Source organism: Penicillium vulpinum, assembly GCF_028829585.1.
Source record: "Penicillium vulpinum strain IBT 29486 chromosome Unknown utg000001l_segment0_segment0, whole genome shotgun sequence".
In the NCBI taxonomy this organism is placed as follows: Eukaryota; Fungi; Ascomycota; class Eurotiomycetes; order Eurotiales; family Aspergillaceae; genus Penicillium; species Penicillium vulpinum.
The window spans coordinates 5,999,759-6,017,190 of record NW_026643241.1 but is presented as its reverse complement, the minus strand read 5'-3'; the positions used below and the strand labels follow the sequence as shown (position 1 = coordinate 6,017,190).

The window sequence follows — 17,432 nt, the reverse complement described above, 5'->3', positions numbered from 1 at the left end:
ATTATTATGTATTATCGAAGAAAAACGATCCGTGTAGTTAATATAATTGTACATCCTACTTTGTACAAAGTACATGCACATACGTACTTTTGAGGCTATAGGTGCTAGTGAAGTCAACCAATTATGTATTGAAGATATCGCCGATCTTGGCCGATGATTCATTTTTGCCTCGCCACTTTCAGGGCTGCGTTGTGACCAGGCTAGAGGTAACTCTCAGAATCTAAAAATGCACATAAAAATGGTGCAGCCTAAGTAATTTTGCATCGCCTCAAGAATTATTCTAAAAATTTGCCCCCTTACAGCTAAGACTGTGATCATAACTGACCACGTCGCATTTTGTAGTACAAAGCCGAATCCGGCCAGCCGCTAACCGTGCACCTTTTATTCTTCCACTCCATACACAAGTCTCTACAGTCTCCACAACTTCTTCATTTTTCTACGGAGTTTAGGGGATTATATCTTTTCACATATTCACCATGTCAGGCTCAATGCATATGTCGCGTCTCCGAAACTGGTTCCTCGCATCTCCACCTGCCGAATACGCCATCACGAGCCTTAAGGAACTGTTGATCGGCGCGATCCAACAGGGCCCTGTTCCCCAGCATGTGGCCTTTGTTATGGATGGAAACAGGCGCTTTGCCCGATCACACGGAATCGAGACAGTGGAGGGACATAATCTGGGGTTTGAAGCTCTTGCAAGAGTGAGTGCTACATTTCGTTAGCTCGGTGTTACACCGCAGCACCCCATTTTGTGGCCATACTGACAAGCCCATAGATCCTCGAAGTCTGCTATAAGAGTGGAGTCAAGGTAGTTACGATATATGCCTTTAGCATCGAGAATTTCAAACGCTCAAAATTCGAGGTGGATGCGCTCATGGAAATGGCCAAGGTGAAGCTGTCACAGATGGCTCAACACGGAGACTTACTCGATCGATACGGAGCCAAGGTTCGCGTCTTGGGCCGTCTCGACATGCTCAAACCCGATGTTTTGGAGGCCGTCAACAAAGCTGTCGACATGACCAGCCGCAACGGAGACCGCGTCCTAAATATCTGCTTCCCCTATACCTCCCGCGACGAGATCACCTCTGCTATCCGCAACACAGTCGAGGATTATAGTACGCCAATTCAACAGTGCCACTCCGCGGCTGCCGCTTCCCGCAACCCCTTCTCGGAATCCCATATCGCACATAATATCCGCGCCCAGACCCTCGGCTCGACAACACATGAATCACACAGTGATTCTGAGTCTACATCGGGCTCTTCGGGGCAGGATGATGATGTATCTTCTCGGCACGACTATTCCGACCGAATCTATGGATCAATGTCTTCCTGCTCGTCTTCCACAACCCTTCACCTCGGAAACCAGCAAGACCCCAAGGGCTCACCACCGAGACCCGCGACTGAGGCAGATAGCCCAGTTTATATCTCCCCTGAAACCATCTCTCGTCAGACTCTAAATGACCACATGTTGACCAAGGGTACTCCGCCCTTGGATATCCTGATCCGTACTTCGGGCGTCGAACGCCTGAGCGACTTTATGCTCTGGCAGACTCACGAAAACACGGAGATTGTGTTCCTCAATGTCATGTGGCCAGAGTTCGACCTATGGCACTTCCTCCCCGTGATGCTCGGATGGCAGAGACGGATTTCTAAGTCCCGACAGGATCCCAATGCAGAGGGGAACTTTGCCGGCGACGAAAAATCGAATGAGGAAGGTCCTGACACGATGATGTGGCGTCAAGGTGGAAAGGTCAAAGACATCTAGTAAATTGTCTGTTATATACCCTGTGTCTACTTGTTTTTGTTCAGCTTCAGCATCACTGGCGCGTCTTGCTTTCTGTGGAGTTTCTGTTGGGCACGCCCAACTTGATATTAGCATATATCTATGCATTGCCGTACACTACATCGGTCCTCGGTAAATAGAATATCATCTACTTCGTAATTCTCCAGTTCCTATTTGCCTGCGCTGGTAGTTTATATATCCACTTTGCTCCTCCTTTGGCTATAATACTCAGATTTTTCCTTCCGTAGAGTTTATAGATTACCTTTATCCGCTGGGCATCTCTCTCGCCATTATATATGTACTATCCATGTATAGATCAAAATACAGGAATGTCCTCTTCAACGACTCTTTTATGTTAAAAAAAAAACAATTATCCACAAAGAGCAGGCGGTGAAAAGTGGCCTTTCGATTTCCACCCGGCCCGGGCGTAATCAGAGATTAGTAAACCCCCACGCCGATACCGGTTCACGTGATATTGAGTCACACAGAGAAGGACTGCGGGACGTTCTCCAGTTGAACTACCCCAATATCATCTATCATACCAATTGAATCAAAATGGTCAAGCAAATCGCCGGTTCCAAGGCCCTCCTTTTGGGTTCAGGCTTCGGTACGCCTCCCGCCTCTTCTCCAAGTGTCCCAGACCTAAATGCGTCATGGTGCCCCGCATCGAGCTTCTAAAGTCATACATTTGCTAATTTTTGATTTCTGGTAGTCACTAAGCCCACTGTTGAGGTCCTTAGCAAGGCTGATGTCGAGGTCACTGTTGGTACGTCCAATTGAATCTATACGGAATCTTCTTGCATTGAATATCCCTGACGATATGATAACAGCGTGCCGTACCCTCGAGAGCGCCCAGGCCCTGGCCTCTGGCTTCAAGAACGCCAAGGCCATCTCTCTTGATGTCAACGACGATGCCGCCCTCGACGCTGCGCTGAACCAAGCTGATGTTGTGATTTCGCTTATCCCTTACACTTTCCACGCTACCGTCATCAAGTCTGCTATCCGCACCAAGGTAACTATTGTTTATATAGAGGAGGCAGCTACTTTACTAATGCACCACAACAGACAAACGTGGTCACGACGTCTTATGTTTCCCCAGCAATGATGGAGTTGGACGAGCAGTGTCGCGAGGCTGGTATCACAGTCATGAACGAGATCGGTCTCGACCCTGGTCTTGATCACCTCTGTAAGTGTCTATGCCATGGATTTAAACAGACCGACACTTATAAGAAGTAGATGCTGTCAAGACCATCCACGAGGTCCACGCTGCTGGTGGCAAGATTACCTCATTTGTTTCCTTCTGTGGAGGGTTCGTCCGATCATTCCAATATTCTATAGGAGGTATAGCTAACAAACAACAGCCTGCCCGCCCCCGAGTGCTCTAACAACCCCTTGGGTTATAAGGTTAGCGAAAATCCAATTCTCACTAATTTGATAAATAACTGACAAATGACTGTTTCAAGTTCTCGTGGTCTAGGTTAGCAAAAGTCCAATTCCGAGTTTTTGATTGAACAAATGACTAACTAAATCAGCCGCGGTGTGCTTCTTGCCCTCCGTAACGCCGCCAAGATCTACCAGGGTATGCACTTTATTTACGTATAACAAGGATTCAAGATTGTTAATATACAATACAGATGGTGAGATCGTGTCCATTGACGGCCCCGATCTTATGGCTACCGCTAAGCCCTTCTTCATCTACCCTGGATTCGCCTTCGTCGGCTACCCCAACCGCGATTCTGTATGGCATCTATACATTAAAACCCTTTGGTTTCAGTCAACTAATCTTTCCAGACTCCCTTCCGCGAGCGCTACGGTATCCCCGAGGCCCAGACCCTTATCCGCGGCACCCTTCGCTACCAGGGCTTCCCCGAGATGATCAAGGTCCTTGTCGATATTGGCTTCCTCAACGATGCGCCTAACAGCGTCTTCGATAAGGCCACTTCATGGAAGGAGGCCACCAAGGCCGTTCTCGGCGCGTCCTCGTCCTCCGAGCAGGATCTGCAATCGGCTATTGCATCTAAGACTAAGTTCCCTAGCAACGATGAGCGTGATCGCCTCCTCTCCGGCCTGCGCTGGATTGGTCTCTTCTCCGACGAGCAGACTATCCCCCGCGGAAACGTCCTCGACACCCTCTGCGCTACCCTCGAGCAGAAGATGCAGTACGGCCCTGACGAGCGTGACCTTGTCATGCTCCAGCACAAGTTCGAGATCGAGAACAAGGACGGCTCCAAGGAGACCCGTACCTCCACTCTGTGCGAGTACGGTAACCCCGTTAGCTCTGCCATGGCCCGCACCGTTGGTATTCCTTGCGGTGTTGCTGTTAAGCAGGTTCTCGATGGTACTATCAGCAAGACTGTATGTTTATCTGTATCCTCTTTCCTCTCGAGATTTTCTATACTCACTTCATTATAGGGTGTTCTCGCTCCCGTGACCTGGGACATCTGTGAGCCTCTTATCAAGACCCTGAAGGAGGACTACGGCATGGAGCTCATTGAGCGTACCCTGTAAAGGTATAGTCGGATCTTAAATTGAATAGATTTTTGGCTAGTAAAAAATATAGGCATGACATAGACAATGAATGAAATAACACAGTGTGTATTGCTACTCTATAATCCACCCAATCAATGGGGATGTGTATGCGTTTATGTGAACAAGTAATATTTCGTAAGCAGGCTTGCATCCATCTTCCAAAAGGTTAGTTTACCTAGACATAGGCTTCTATGATCATCAAGATCTTTGCTCTTGGCTGGGCCTGTTATTTGACCCTTTAGCGGGGTGGTTAGTACACCATGTACACCATGCTGTGGAGGAAAGAGGCTATATCAAGATCAATCTAAAAGGGTCAAACAACAAGTGCCTCGACCTCTTAGTAACTTCTTTGTTGTAAGAGGCGGAAGGCGGGACTCCATCCATCTCGGTATCAGGGATCTTGGAAGGATGTCTTGAGGCGTTCTTCATAAAGAGACCCGTTAACGGTAAATATCGATCTCAAAAGGCGGCAATCTTAGAATTTCCGAGATGCTCGACTGCCCAAGGTTACCATAACGGCAAACAAAGCCCAGCAATATGAGAGTAACCAGCATACCATCTATCAAAGGGCTCAAGTAGATCAAACATAAACTTATCTTCATTATCATAGACATAACACCATTCCTCTTATCATAGCATCATTGTGCCCAACAGACCCCAACACACAACTGCAAGGGCCACACGGGTGGAAAAGAAAAGAGACACGAATTGAACATGAAAGCAAATAATCTAGTGCTTGCGCTTTTGCGATCTTTATTTGTGGCCAATTCATGGAGAACAAGAGGAAGAAATCTTCGGACGAATGCATTGTTTTGTGTCTTTCATGCCATCGAGAAGAGATGTAGTCGATTAGAGAATAGTGCCAAACCTACACCAAGGAGAAGGACAAGTATGATTAGTAACTGATTCCAGTATTGCGACGTATTTGAGGAACGCTGAGATCTGTAGACGGAGCGCGGATTGGCAAGGCAGACCAAAAAAAGAAGAACGGGATAACCACAAAGAGAGGAATGGACAGAAGAGACAGATGAAAAGCAGGGGAGAGGAGATATATTAGAAAAAAAAGGAGAGATGACATACCCGAAAGTCTGCTTAATGCTGCGAACATAGTACATGTCCCAGTTCTGCTTGGTGACGTCCTCCTGGCCAACAGGAACGCCAGACCAAGAAACACGCATCTGAGTAACACCGTCGATATCATTCTGATCAAAGTTGATCTCCTGCGAGCTGAAGTGACCCTCAGGCCACTGAGCAAGACGCCACTTCTGGACAATCTGCTTGGGCTCGTTGAGGGTGACGAACTCGCCAGTCACGTTTCCATCGAAGATAGCGAACTTGCCGCCGACCTTGGCGCCCTCGAACTGGCGTGGTGTGCCGCGCGTGAACGCTGCGATGCGCTGCGGGTCCGTGAAGGTGCTGTAGAGCTCGCTGGCTGTGGTGCGGAACTCGTCCGAGGCTGTCACGGTGGTTGTGTTGACAACGGTCTTATCATTCTTCGAGGTGGTGGTGGCGGACTTCGCGCCTGCGGTATCGGCCTTGGTTTGCGGGTGAACGACGGCCTTGGAGAAGCCGCTGGATGGATTGACGCCCGGGGCGTGCTGGAGATCCTTGCCGTGTTCGGTGATCAGGGCGGGGGTGAGGCCGGAGAGGGTCTTGCGGAGTTCAGCGACGAGCTTTGTGCGCACCAGGTCCTTTACGGGCTGTTTGGAGTTGGAGTCGGCTTTGTTTTCAATCTCAAACTGTATGTGGGTTTACATGATTAGTATTACAGATCACCTTGGCGATGGGGATAGGTTAATTGAACATACGACGTACTCATCTTCCTCGGTATCGTGAGCTACCTCGGGGATGTTGATGGTGCCGCTGACATCCTCATCGTCCTTGGTCTTACCTATGGAAGCGTCTCAGCTGCCAAGTCCACAAAAATAATAAAAAAAAGACATAGAAATAAGCTGAATTGATATTGGACTACAAACCTGAGTATTCTAGCGAGACCTTGACATCGAACAGAGTGATGACCTTGCCCTTGCGTTGGCTGACATCTACGTCGCCATCCATGGACAACAGCTTGTCTACTTTGGCTGACACGCCCCCTTCCTCGACACTGAGGCCGACCAGGTTCTTTTGCAAGTACTCCTTGGCCCAGCCAGAGGCATCCTTGTTGACCCAGTGCCAGTTGTTGGGGTTGTGAAGGACCATGATGAATGTTGACTAGGTAAATGAAAGAAAAACCTGATTTTGGGTTAGGAAGTGGGTTGCTTCCTGTTTTTTTTATAGAAAAGAAATCTTCTGAGGGGGAAAAATAGTTCTAAAAGTTCTGTTGGAAATTCCTGTTAGCCATGGATCTTTTTCTCGCAGTGGATGAAAATTGCATGTGAAGGAAAGGCCAATGTCAGGTCCTGGGGCGTAATCCCGGACTTGTTAAGCGTTGTCCGCAAGTAGATGGAGAATCATCTCTCAGACTGGTGCCAGCTGAAGTCTCTTCATGTTAAGGCCAATTGAGTGTTGTCGAGGGGCAGGATGAAAATCCCACCCTCTTTTTTTGCACTTAAAGGGAATGTAGTAAAAGCAAAAGGCAATTCAAACTTACAGTTGGTGTAATCAAGTCCAGAACATTAAGGAATGAGGTGAAGTGAAAAGACAGGAGGGTCGAGGGGAAAAAGAGCTATTTGAAGGGTCGCGGAAGACTCTAGAAGGTGCACGTGACTGTGGATAGCGCTAGCGATTTCTCAGTATATCATGAGGTCATTCTTCAACTTCACTGGAATCGAGCTATATTATTTGGATTTACTAGACTCAATGGTTGAAATATGTGTAAATTCAACCCTCACATCCCTAAAGGAGATCAAAAATTCAAAGTGTTGCAGGCACTGCCTCGCATCACTCCATCTATAACGAACGAATGGGGATATCACGCTGCCAAGTACATAGTCAAAAAAATAAAAAATTCACAAAAGCCACTCTTCTATTCCTCCAATTGTTCCAATTCCTCCCAGCCATTTTCAGCCATAAGCTGTTCCTTCACCCTTTCTCTCAACCCCTCGATTTGGCTCCCCAGGGCCTCAGTCCACTGACCCTCGACGGTAGCAACCTTATCCTTAAGATCAGTTGTTAGGGCCAATTCTTCATCAGCACGAGTCTCCTGCATTTCACGACGAACATCCTCCTCCGTCTCCCCGTGTTTAATACGCTGTGCTTCCACAAGCTTCTGATTAGCCCGCATAACAGCAGACCGCACCTCATGCAAGAGGCATAGCAGATTCGTCTGCGACTCAATGAACTGGTAGCTCGATTTCTCCGCATGCGACAGCAGCGTATATAGATACTGCAGCGGATGCTCATTATAGCTCGGGTTTTCCTCGTATTCATCTGCGGGTATCTGCACCTGGAAGCCGCGCAGGTCCTCAGGCGCCTGCTGTACAAGAGCCAGGAGGGATGGGGCGATATCCCAAAATGCGGAGAGCTGCACCTCGACGCCTCGCATGACGTTCTGCTCAATGACATCCAGGAACGTCTCGAGCCGGGTTAACGCCTCGTTTTCGTACTGCACGCGACGGTCGAGTGCATCCTGGGTGAAGAATGCTTGCGTCTCCCGTAGCTTGTCTTCGTTTTTGGTCTGCTTGTAGGGAAGCAGAGCGACAGCTTTGTATTTGTCATCGCGGTCAGTGATCAGGTCGAATGACTCGCGGTGGAGCTGCTCGCGGGCCTCGAAGAGCCATTTTAGTTGCGTCAGTTTCTCTAAAAGCTCGGGCTTCTCATCGCCTTCTTCCTGGGTTTGATCTGGTGTCCCGCTCTGTGCATCATCCGAGAGCATACTGCTCAGCTGGTCGATGCAGGCTGTTGCTCTACTAATTCTATCCACGAGAATGGCGTTCATCGGCTTAAGCACTGTTTCTTGGTACGTGTCTAGCTGGCGTTTGACCATTGCCCTTTCTCGCTCGTTCTCCGCGGCAATCATCGCTGCCTCGGCCTCTGCTGCTTCTGCAAAGGTGAGACTGCCATCTTGGATCTGGCTTTGGATGTTCGACCTGAAGTGGCGGTGGCCCTCGTCGACTTGTTGCTGGTGTTCTTGAAGCATTCGCTCCACGTCAGCCTTATACCGATGTCTGGTGGTTTTGATCTCCGCAAGGTCAGTAATTGACCGGACCGTAGTTCTATGGGTAACCAAATCGGGATGGCTGTTATTCACAGCAGGATGGTGGCGGGGATAAGGCGGAGGTAGGGTGATCAACCGCGAGATATCTAAATTGCGGCTTTCATAGCGATATCCAGACCCGGCGGAATTTGCAGGAGACTCTTCATGCCAGCCGACTTTCTCAGGTGGGTATTCATCAGAACCATATTCCGTATTCCCATAGTCCATACTCACGTCTTTGGGCTGAGAAGGAGTCAATTCCTGATCCCACTGCATAGCCTCCCGAGGCAAGCCCATGTACTTTGATTCCCGCTTGGATCGTTGGACTCTTCTCTCGCCCCCCTCGCCGCTGGAACCGGTTGCCGACTCCCACCAGCGGCTTGGTGCGCGGCCTCGAGAGCTCTCATCATTGCTCATGTTGAGGCTGGCAATTGGCGACAGGCAAGGCTGATAGTTATTCCACCACGCAGACTCCGGCCGGCCTGCACGGTTTTGTGGGATATCTAGCTTTGGCTGGGGCTTAGGCTTTGGTGGTTGCTTGGCTGGCAACTCGAACAGATTGCGACGCACATCGTCAACTTGGAAAGATTCCCAGACCTTGGCGTATCGCTGACGCCGGATCTGAGATTCGGCAAGCATATAGTCCGCAAATATCTTGAGTGCTTCGGCATCATCATCGGCACTGGCTTCTTTATCAATAAAGGTCTTGTGCCTTTGAATCGCATCCTGTAGGAAAGCAGGATCTTGCCTAAGGATCGATTCCATTGACACCTGCACGGTTTGCTGCCCCGGAATTCGGCGTGGCGACAAGGGTTTCATAATCGACACAGCATCGTTAGGCATGTGGAGAATGTGAGAGAGTGGACGGTCCTCCGCTCCTCGGGAGGGTGCACGGGAGCGTGAGCGTGGCCGGACCTCTTTTGCTGAGTTAAGAGGCGGAGTTGGTAGTGCCTTTGGTGGTACTGCTTGGCTAGCTTCTTTAGGATATGCTGATGAACCCACCCCATTTGGATTTGGCGAAAATGGAGGCGTGTGTGCAAATGCAGCCGAGGGTCCAGCAGAGCTAGGTTGTTGTCTAGGAGTACCATAGGGTGATTTCTCTCGAAGCACAGCGCTGGACGATGCCCGAGGCCGTGAGGCAGTATTTTGTCCTTCTGGTTTGATGTTGCGAGGGGTTTTGTCGTACTTGGCCGACGTTGGATTCTGATCTTGATTCGGGCTATTGATCTGGTCTGGTAGGATCAGGTTCGACGGTTTGATCTGCTCGAGAGCATCGGCCCAAGGATTACCATTTGGCGATATCGCACTCGGGGGTTCAAAGACCTGACTTTGTCGGTTGCGTCGTTCAATTCGCCTTTCACGGATGCCTTTGGCACTTGGATCGCGGACTGCTGAGCTGCGGAAAAGACCGCCGCTGCCAGGAGTTTTCTGATTAGATGAATCGTGGGGATCTCCATCCGTCGGCTCTGGTGCCTTGGCCGCTTTTGCCGTGTCAACATATAAACTCTCCGTTGGTCGACTGTTCAAATAACCCTCGTCTATCCAGTCAGCTGGCGTAGGCGGGATGCTTCCCAGTCCTGTTCCAAGCACGGGAGGTCCCCTTCTCGTCGTCCTATTCGAGCTCTGAGTGGTTCTCAGAGATGACGATTCCGACGAGCCACTCACGCTGACAGACCTTGCAGCGGGAGGTGGCCCTGGAGGTGGTGGCGGAAGTGGCATCCCGGGTTCCCAATTACTATTTGACGGCGATCGATTTCGCGATTGGCTCGTTGCCCTCGATGAACCCGCGCTGCTTATTACAGCCCCAGCAGATGCGGCTCTTCGGGATCCGGGAGCCCGGGATAGTGTCTCGAAGTGAGCATGATTTGCAGACATATGCTCGTTAAAGGGCGAGGATTGGCCCTGGTCATACTGTGACAGTTGGGGCCTGTGGCTAGCAGCATTATATTGCATAGCCTGGTCATTATAGGGCATACCGTGGTACTCCACTCGACCCTGAGAAACAGATCTACTCGCCGGATGTCCCTGCGGGGGAGGCGGAGGAGGTAGCGACCCGCGCTGAGATCCCGAGTCAGACGGGTAAGCCATAGATAGTGGCCGTGGCCGGTTTGAGCGTCGTTGGTACTGAACAGGCATATCAAACCCGCCCTCCCTGTTATCAGGCGGAGAAGGCGTTCCGGCAAATGGAGGATTTGTCTGACCAGAAAAGTCCCGCGATATTTGATTTTGGTTGCTGGGAGGTGAGTATGGCGGAGGAGGTGGAGACAACGACACATCTACCAAAGGATCAATATCAATTCAAAGCAGGTCTTGGGATACCACTGGTCCACAGAGGCATAGGCTGTGAGCGAGACTCACCCGGATTATTTCTTTGCGGCGTCACACGATGCATAGCACCTGGCTGAAGATATGGGGCCTGCGCCTGGGGCCTGCCCGGAGGCCCCCAGTCCTGGGGATTATAAGGAACATTGTATGCGTTTCTAGACGCCATCGAAGACGACGAAACCGATCTGCCGTTAATGGGAGATGGAACACTAGACGATAGACCGTGAGTAAATGGGCTCGAAAGCGAGGTCGATGATAAAGGCGTCGGTGTTAGTCCAAGACCAGCCCCAAGACCTTGGTATTGAGGACCGCTCAGTGCTGTTGTCAACAATGGGGGCTGTACAGCATGTTCTCGGCGACCTGGTGATGGCAGATTGCTGGGACTCGCAGCTGTCGATGACCAGCCCGAATAATGGTTGCTCAGCGGCTGCTCGACACCTGCATGATTTGAACCCCAGCTAAAGAGGGATCAGTATATAGAACGGGAGAATAAGATGGGGTCGCACCTATTCATATTGGGCTGTGCATCCATTTAGGAGGCCCGATCCGAAGCCATGGCCGCTCTGGAATGAAAGAGGATATCCCAACAGAACAGAGAAAAAGCTATTGGCTCGAAACAGGCGAGACGCTAATTTTTCTATTCTCAACTGCGGAGGGCAGAAAGATAGTCTAGCCCATAGTATTGCAAAGGATGATGTGCGCCCATACGATGTATGGCAAAGGGAAATCTATATTTAGGAACAAGAAAGAACTTTGCATGAACAAATGAGCCAGACCGGAGCGGGGATTGTTATGCACCTGAGGTGATTCTCATCACATTCGGGGTCCAAGCTCGGCGCTTATCGTTCTCTATGAGAGGTCAGACATCCTTGTTACCACCTTGTCCCCGCAATAAAACAACAAATTACAGAGGATCATGGGATTATCTCTTATATCTCTTATATATCTTATATTATCTCTTTTAAAAAATAAAAAAAAGAAGTTATAAGAGTGATGAGAATATGCAGGGTTGTATCTACAAAGTTAGAGGGGGGCGGGAAATGTATAATATACTCCGTACTCCGCACATATGTACTATAAAAATAAAACTAACACTTTCATACATTTTAAGCAAGGATCATGTTTTTTTCTTGAATTCTTATTGGTATGCATTATAAACTTCTCTATTAAACTACTAACTCCCATGCCTCGGCCGAAGGAATACCGACGGCTCCGATCTTTTTGAAACATACTGTTCACTAAATCGATATTAGTGTCAAGACTAACAAGCGATGGCAAGAAAGAAAATATGATAGAGGGTATTTCAGATAAAAGCCTTGTCACAGGCGGTGGTCGTCAATTTTAAATCCTTACGTTGACCGTCGTGATAAATTGAAGTGAATCATCATAAAAGGATGAGGCAAGAGAAGAAAAAAAATTGTCACAACTTACAGAGAAGTAGAGCAGATAGCGAATGGCGTCTGCGATATTAGTTCAATCAAGTTATTTCTGTTCAAGATCCATCAGCATCGAGTACTGAATGGACATTGTAGCAATGCATGAGAGTCGTGAATTGATCAGGCATGACAGTTTCTCGTCTTCGCCAGCAAGCTGACTTGGACATATGCTTGTCTTTTTATGTCGTTTCATCATGTAGGGTCGGGAAGGGGAAGGAGACAAGGTGTACATACACCCATATTCAAGGCAAGACGTAGTTCTTGGAACTTGGGGAACTTCAGGGAAAATATCTGTCTTCAAAGAATCATTAGCACTAGCCAATAACATTTGATGAGTGAAATTATGTGTTGGAGTGAATGTCAGAAAGGCATGAATGGTTATTAAAAAAGATGTGTCAGCATCGAAAACTCGAATCAGACTCGTCATCTAAAGGGTATCATCATAAAAAGGTAGGGCAGCAAACAAAAACACCAGACTCAGTCGCTTACCTTCTACAGTTACAATTGGGTCTCAGTCGGAAACAATCAAATAGGCTTCTATTCAAAAAGGTTAGTGACTGTGTCACGCAACCATCTCACGAGTTGATGAATATATGGTATGTCTCAGTGGGCGAGGTTTTCTAGGCCTGCCGCAAAAAGGGCATCTCCAATCATGACCGGACATTTTTTTAAACGCCGTCGGAGCCCAGTGCCGTTTCATCTTCGGACAGAGGATATTGTAAGAAAGGTGCTTCAGGCTTACCATTTGAACCAGCGCAGTAACCTATTGGTCTTCGAAACATTAGCTCGTGCTTTGAAAAGAATTTTCATGCAAATATTGAGGTAAGGTAAGGATCAGAAATAGCCATTTGTATCATCACCGACCCGAAGGTCTGAGACGGTAATTTCCAGCGTATTTTCATACACATCGCGTTCATCATGATAAAGGGTAGAGAAGGGTAAAACAAAAGCAAAGGAACTCACCATCTGCGCTTGTTGTCGAGTGGTATCTGCAATCGATGATATGATTATACTATCATTTCTGGAAAAGCAAGTTAGCTCAGTCCAACTCAAAAATTGTGTGATAATTCAAATTAATGAGGTAAGATCAGCCTGACGTGCAATAACATAAGTTTCATTCCCCTTGAGGTCAAAGACTCTAGTTTGTTTGGTTAAAGGTATCATCATGTTGGGAGGTGCGTGGGTGTGTTGAGGGAATGGAATGGGAAAGATCTTACCATCGTTGCAGATTCTGCAGAGCACCTGTTTATTAGTGAAGAACACCTTGTGTCAAAAAGTTACGGTCGGCTCAAGGCCAGATATCAATCGACCTCAATCTCCATTTGCATTGGAAGCATTAACCATGCTGAAGATGAGCGTAGGATGATGGAAGAGAAAAGAGTGAAAGCAGAAATTTGTACTTTTTTCAAGCTCCGACGGCGCGGAATCACCTTCAGCCGGGGCTAGCACATATTTGGACTAGCTCTACATAGCCGAGTTCTGCTTATGTCAACCTTAGAAGTACCTAGGTAGGTAGTCCACGGACCCGTCCACGGACCCGTCCACGGACCCCAGACATCGGAAGGCTCCCGAGGTCATCCAGGAAGCATGACTAGTACAGAGTACGGATTATTACTCCGTACATACTACTACAGTTATGTAGACCATAGTGGGGAAAATTCGGAATCGAATCATTAAATTATCTTAGTCTATTATTCTACCCCCTTCTGGTATAATACCCATCTATGCATGAGACCGCTTCTTTTCACGGGCCCAGAACTGACATAGAACAGCCAGCACAACTAGCATGCACACATCAAGGGCAATAGTCCAGTTATATCCAATAAGGTACCTCGGGGCATCGACAGTCTTCCACACGCTGGATAAGGAAAGAAAGTTAGTATAAATTTCAGCATCAGCAGGTTGCACCAATACTCACAAAAGCGGAATCCAAGCCCCAAATGTATTACCAATGGTATTCATAGCACTGATGACGAGAGCACGCTCCTCGGCACTATGAGCACATATCTCATTTGCCCAGGCATAGATAATAGCCGCAATACCATTCGCTGTGCCAGACAGAAAGAACGCGAAGAACTTCAGTCCAACAGGGACATTCCAGATAGCTAGCACAATACAAGCAAAGATATTCAGCGCGGCAGTGGCAGCAATCAAGCTAGCCTTCGCATCGTACACATCAGCTAGAACTCCACAGATCACAGACGCCACAATGGTGACTGCCGGCGAGACTGTTGTGAGCGTATTGATACTCTCGACCGAGTATCCCTCCTGCTTAAGCCAGATTGGCAAGCCGCTGTTCGATGATACACCGTCTGCCTGCGAGAAAAAGAATGCAAACGCGACTAGGATCCACAATCGCCAGCCTTTCAGGATCTGGAGAACCCTTGACTTGGTGAAAGGTTGGCGGGCTTCACGGTTCTCGGATGCCATGCGCTCTTGTGCGAGGCGGACTTCGTCAACAGTGAGGAAGCGTGAGTTGCATTTGTCTGGTGTGCTGGGGAGGACGCATAAGCCTAGGAAGGCAATGGGGATTGTGCATGCAAAGCCTGATATCATTAGTCTGTGTCTCTTATTCCTTTTCTTCTTGTAGGACACTTTGAATACACTCACAAATGATGTACAGCCATCTCCACCCTTCAACCCCATACCGACCATTAAGCCTAGCATAAGCTCCCGCTTGAATGTACCCTGAGCTCATGCTGCCGACCTGGGAGGCAATAAAGAAGATCGCGCCTCGACGAGACAGTTCTGAGCGCTTGTACCAGCTGCCCAGGTACCATTGCACGGCAGGGAAGAAGAAGCCACCGAGGGCGCCGACGAAGAAGCGAAGAGCATAGAGCTGGGTGACATTGCTAGCCTTGTACTGCGCCAGGGTGAAGACGCCCCATAATAGATCAGCGGCAGGCAGGAAATAATTCACAGGGCATCGAGTCATCTATGAAAAGCAGTCAGCAAGTCAGCACCTTTACGGGGTTGATTGTAAGTAATAACGAACCAACAATGTCAGAGGAATCTGCATCGTGATGAAACCAACCCTACACCAAGTCAGTATCAATCCTCAATTCTCACTCCCCAGGCACCATCACCAACCCATCAGGTAGACATACATGTAGACCGTCTGCAGATAATTCAATTGGTTTCCATAAAGCTTCAAATCTTCCTTCATGCCAGACACATAGGCTGTACTTGTAGCCGAAGAATCCAAGACCTTAGCCCAGTGCGCCAGGAAGACGAAAACGATGATCAGTCCATCAAGCTTGAGGATCAACCGCCGCTCGGCAGGGGTATCCGTCGGCGCAAACCACTCATACCATTTCTGGCGTGCAGGCTCAGAGCCGGCCTGATTTTCTGATTTCGTGGGATTTTCCTCAGCTTCGATTGTCCGCAGGGCTTTTTCGATAGGTGGGGAAGACATGGTTGAATATGTATATACCACCAGGATTATGTATCTCCTTGTAACAACAGGACTAGCTAGGGTATGAGGATAAGATGCCGATCAGATGTCTAGGATAACTTTATTTTTTTTTTCAGAAGCTCTGAGCTGTTATAGGGCTAAATCAGAGCACGCCATCAGCCGCTTGAATGAGGAGTCATCGAATTTGCCGGTGAATATTTGGACGCTATCACCAAAACTGCATCAAGCAATCGCCAAGCCCCGTTTTGATTGGGCGTTTGAGCTTTTACCCGGATGGCGGAATTAAACAAATGCAGGTTATATAGATCTTATATCAATTAAACATAAGCTTATAAGCTACTCTAGGAGACCTGGTGGCGTTTCTATCCTCTGCATGCGCCATAAAGTATACAACATAGTTGGTAGCACTACGGAAAAGTATGATTTGAGTGATTTTATTTTATTTTTAATCCCGACTTGTGCAGGTAAGTATCGTAAAGGCGCTGAAAACAAAGACTGCAACGAGGCAGAGGCAGAGGCCGGGGAACTAAAACGTAAACCCCGACCAGCTAAATCATCATGTCCAAGAATGAGGTACATGAATAAATAGTGTCAAGAGGGAATGTGCATCTCAGCGAGACGCTTATTTCTTGTACTTGTTGTACATAGCAATGATCTTCTCGATCTCCTCCTTGGAGCCAAGGAAGACACCACTCTTATCGTGAATGCTTTCAGGAACAACCTCCATCAACCGCTCCATGCGCGAGTTGACAGCAAGGCCACCTGCGTTCTCAAAGACCATAGCCATAGGTGCACACTCGTACAGGATACGCAGCTTGCCCTTAGGGCTCTTAGAGTCGGCCGGGTAGGCGAAGATACCGCCGTACAATAAAGTGCGGTAAGCATCGGCGACCATGCTACCAATGTAACGGGCGCTGTAAGGCTTGCCACCGTTTTCGGGGTACTTGAGGCTGTGGAAGTAGGCGTTGCACCACTCGTCCCAGTACTGGCTGTTGCCCTCGTTGACGGAGTAGATGGAGCGCGACGGGGCAATTTTCATGTTGGGGTGGGTAAGAATGAACTCGCCGAGCGAGTTCTCGAGTGTGAAGCCGTTGACACCACCACCACGCATCGTGATCACCAGCTGCGCTGAGGCGCCGTACATAGTGAAGCCGGACGCCACCAGGCTGGTACCTGGGTGGAGCAAGTCCTTTGGACCGACAGTCTTGTTGGGACCCAGAACCTCCTCAGGGAGCTGGAAGACACCGAAGATGGTGCCGACGGACACACCGGCGTCCAGGTTGGAGGAACCGTCGATAGGATCACAGACGACAGCGTAGCGAGCATTGGGGTGCTCGTCGAATCTGATCACCTCCTCCTCTTCTTCTGAGACAACAATGCGGCACTTACCAGAGCCGCGCATTGCGGAGATGAAGATATCATTGCCGATCACGTCCAGCTTCTTCTGGTCATCTCCGGTTATGTTCGAGGAACCGGCCAAACCGGTAAGGTTGATCAAGGAGGCGCGACGGATGTAGTAGGCAATTGACTTGAAGGAGAATTGGAGGGCATGGCACAGAAGAGTAAAATCACCCGAGGCTTCGGGGTGCTTAATCTGTTCTTCTGTGAAGAAACGGGAAAGTGTGACGATATCAGTGTTGATGTTCTCCGCTCCGACGGGGGGTGCTGAAGCCATTTTGGGGTATTGGAGGGTATAGGGTAGGAAGATTAAAGGTATAATCAATTGAGTTTCAAATGAAGAGTAGGTTAAATATTAGAATTGACAATCTTTGAAACAAGGCAGACAAAGTAAAAAAAAAGTAGTTCAAC

The 17,432-nt window shown here is 48.7% G+C and overlaps 6 protein-coding genes across 6 annotated transcripts; 2 read left to right on the top strand and 4 right to left on the bottom strand.

The window, feature by feature from the left end:
* Positions 1-476: 476 nt before the first annotated feature.
* N7479_002153 (undecaprenyl diphosphate synthase family protein) lies at positions 477-1,765 on the top strand (the record flags this gene model as incomplete). The annotated part of the gene is made up of 2 exons (XM_057249850.1): positions 477-701; positions 776-1,765. The coding sequence occupies 2 exons, from the start codon at positions 477-479 to the stop codon at positions 1,763-1,765; spliced, it is 1,215 nt and encodes a 404-aa protein (XP_057114282.1).
* Positions 1,766-2,295: 530 nt separating this feature from the next.
* Positions 2,296-4,291, top strand: lys9 (saccharopine dehydrogenase (NADP+, L-glutamate-forming); the record flags this gene model as incomplete). Its single annotated transcript, XM_057249849.1, has 11 exons — positions 2,296-2,390; positions 2,496-2,549; positions 2,614-2,795; positions 2,849-2,969; positions 3,020-3,092; positions 3,145-3,187; positions 3,247-3,260; positions 3,316-3,362; positions 3,418-3,521; positions 3,575-4,138; positions 4,196-4,291. The coding sequence occupies exons 1-11, from the start codon at positions 2,339-2,341 to the stop codon at positions 4,289-4,291; spliced, it is 1,350 nt and encodes a 449-aa protein (XP_057114281.1). The 5' UTR covers positions 2,296-2,338.
* Positions 4,292-5,161: 870 nt separating this feature from the next.
* N7479_002151 (AHA1 family protein) lies at positions 5,162-6,511 on the bottom strand (the record flags this gene model as incomplete). The annotated part of the gene is made up of 4 exons (XM_057249848.1): positions 5,162-5,180; positions 5,393-6,051; positions 6,121-6,203; positions 6,289-6,511. 4 exons carry the CDS (start codon positions 6,509-6,511, stop codon positions 5,162-5,164), a joined length of 984 nt encoding a protein of 327 aa, XP_057114280.1.
* A 766-nt stretch (positions 6,512-7,277) lies between these two features.
* Positions 7,278-11,304, bottom strand: N7479_002150 (uncharacterized protein; the record flags this gene model as incomplete). The annotated part of the gene is made up of 3 exons (XM_057249847.1): positions 7,278-10,723; positions 10,806-11,230; positions 11,279-11,304. 3 exons carry the CDS (start codon positions 11,302-11,304, stop codon positions 7,278-7,280), a joined length of 3,897 nt encoding a protein of 1,298 aa, XP_057114279.1.
* A 2,626-nt stretch (positions 11,305-13,930) lies between these two features.
* N7479_002149 (Major facilitator superfamily domain general substrate transporter) lies at positions 13,931-15,623 on the bottom strand (the record flags this gene model as incomplete). Its single annotated transcript, XM_057249846.1, has 5 exons — positions 13,931-14,066; positions 14,127-14,754; positions 14,819-15,143; positions 15,204-15,243; positions 15,316-15,623. 5 exons carry the CDS (start codon positions 15,621-15,623, stop codon positions 13,931-13,933), a joined length of 1,437 nt encoding a protein of 478 aa, XP_057114278.1.
* A 622-nt stretch (positions 15,624-16,245) lies between these two features.
* On the bottom strand, positions 16,246-17,298 carry fbp1 (fructose 1,6-bisphosphate 1-phosphatase; the record flags this gene model as incomplete). The annotated part of the gene is made up of 1 exon (XM_057249845.1): positions 16,246-17,298. One exon carries the CDS (start codon positions 17,296-17,298, stop codon positions 16,246-16,248), a length of 1,053 nt encoding a protein of 350 aa, XP_057114277.1.
* Between the last annotated feature and the right edge of the window lie 134 nt (positions 17,299-17,432).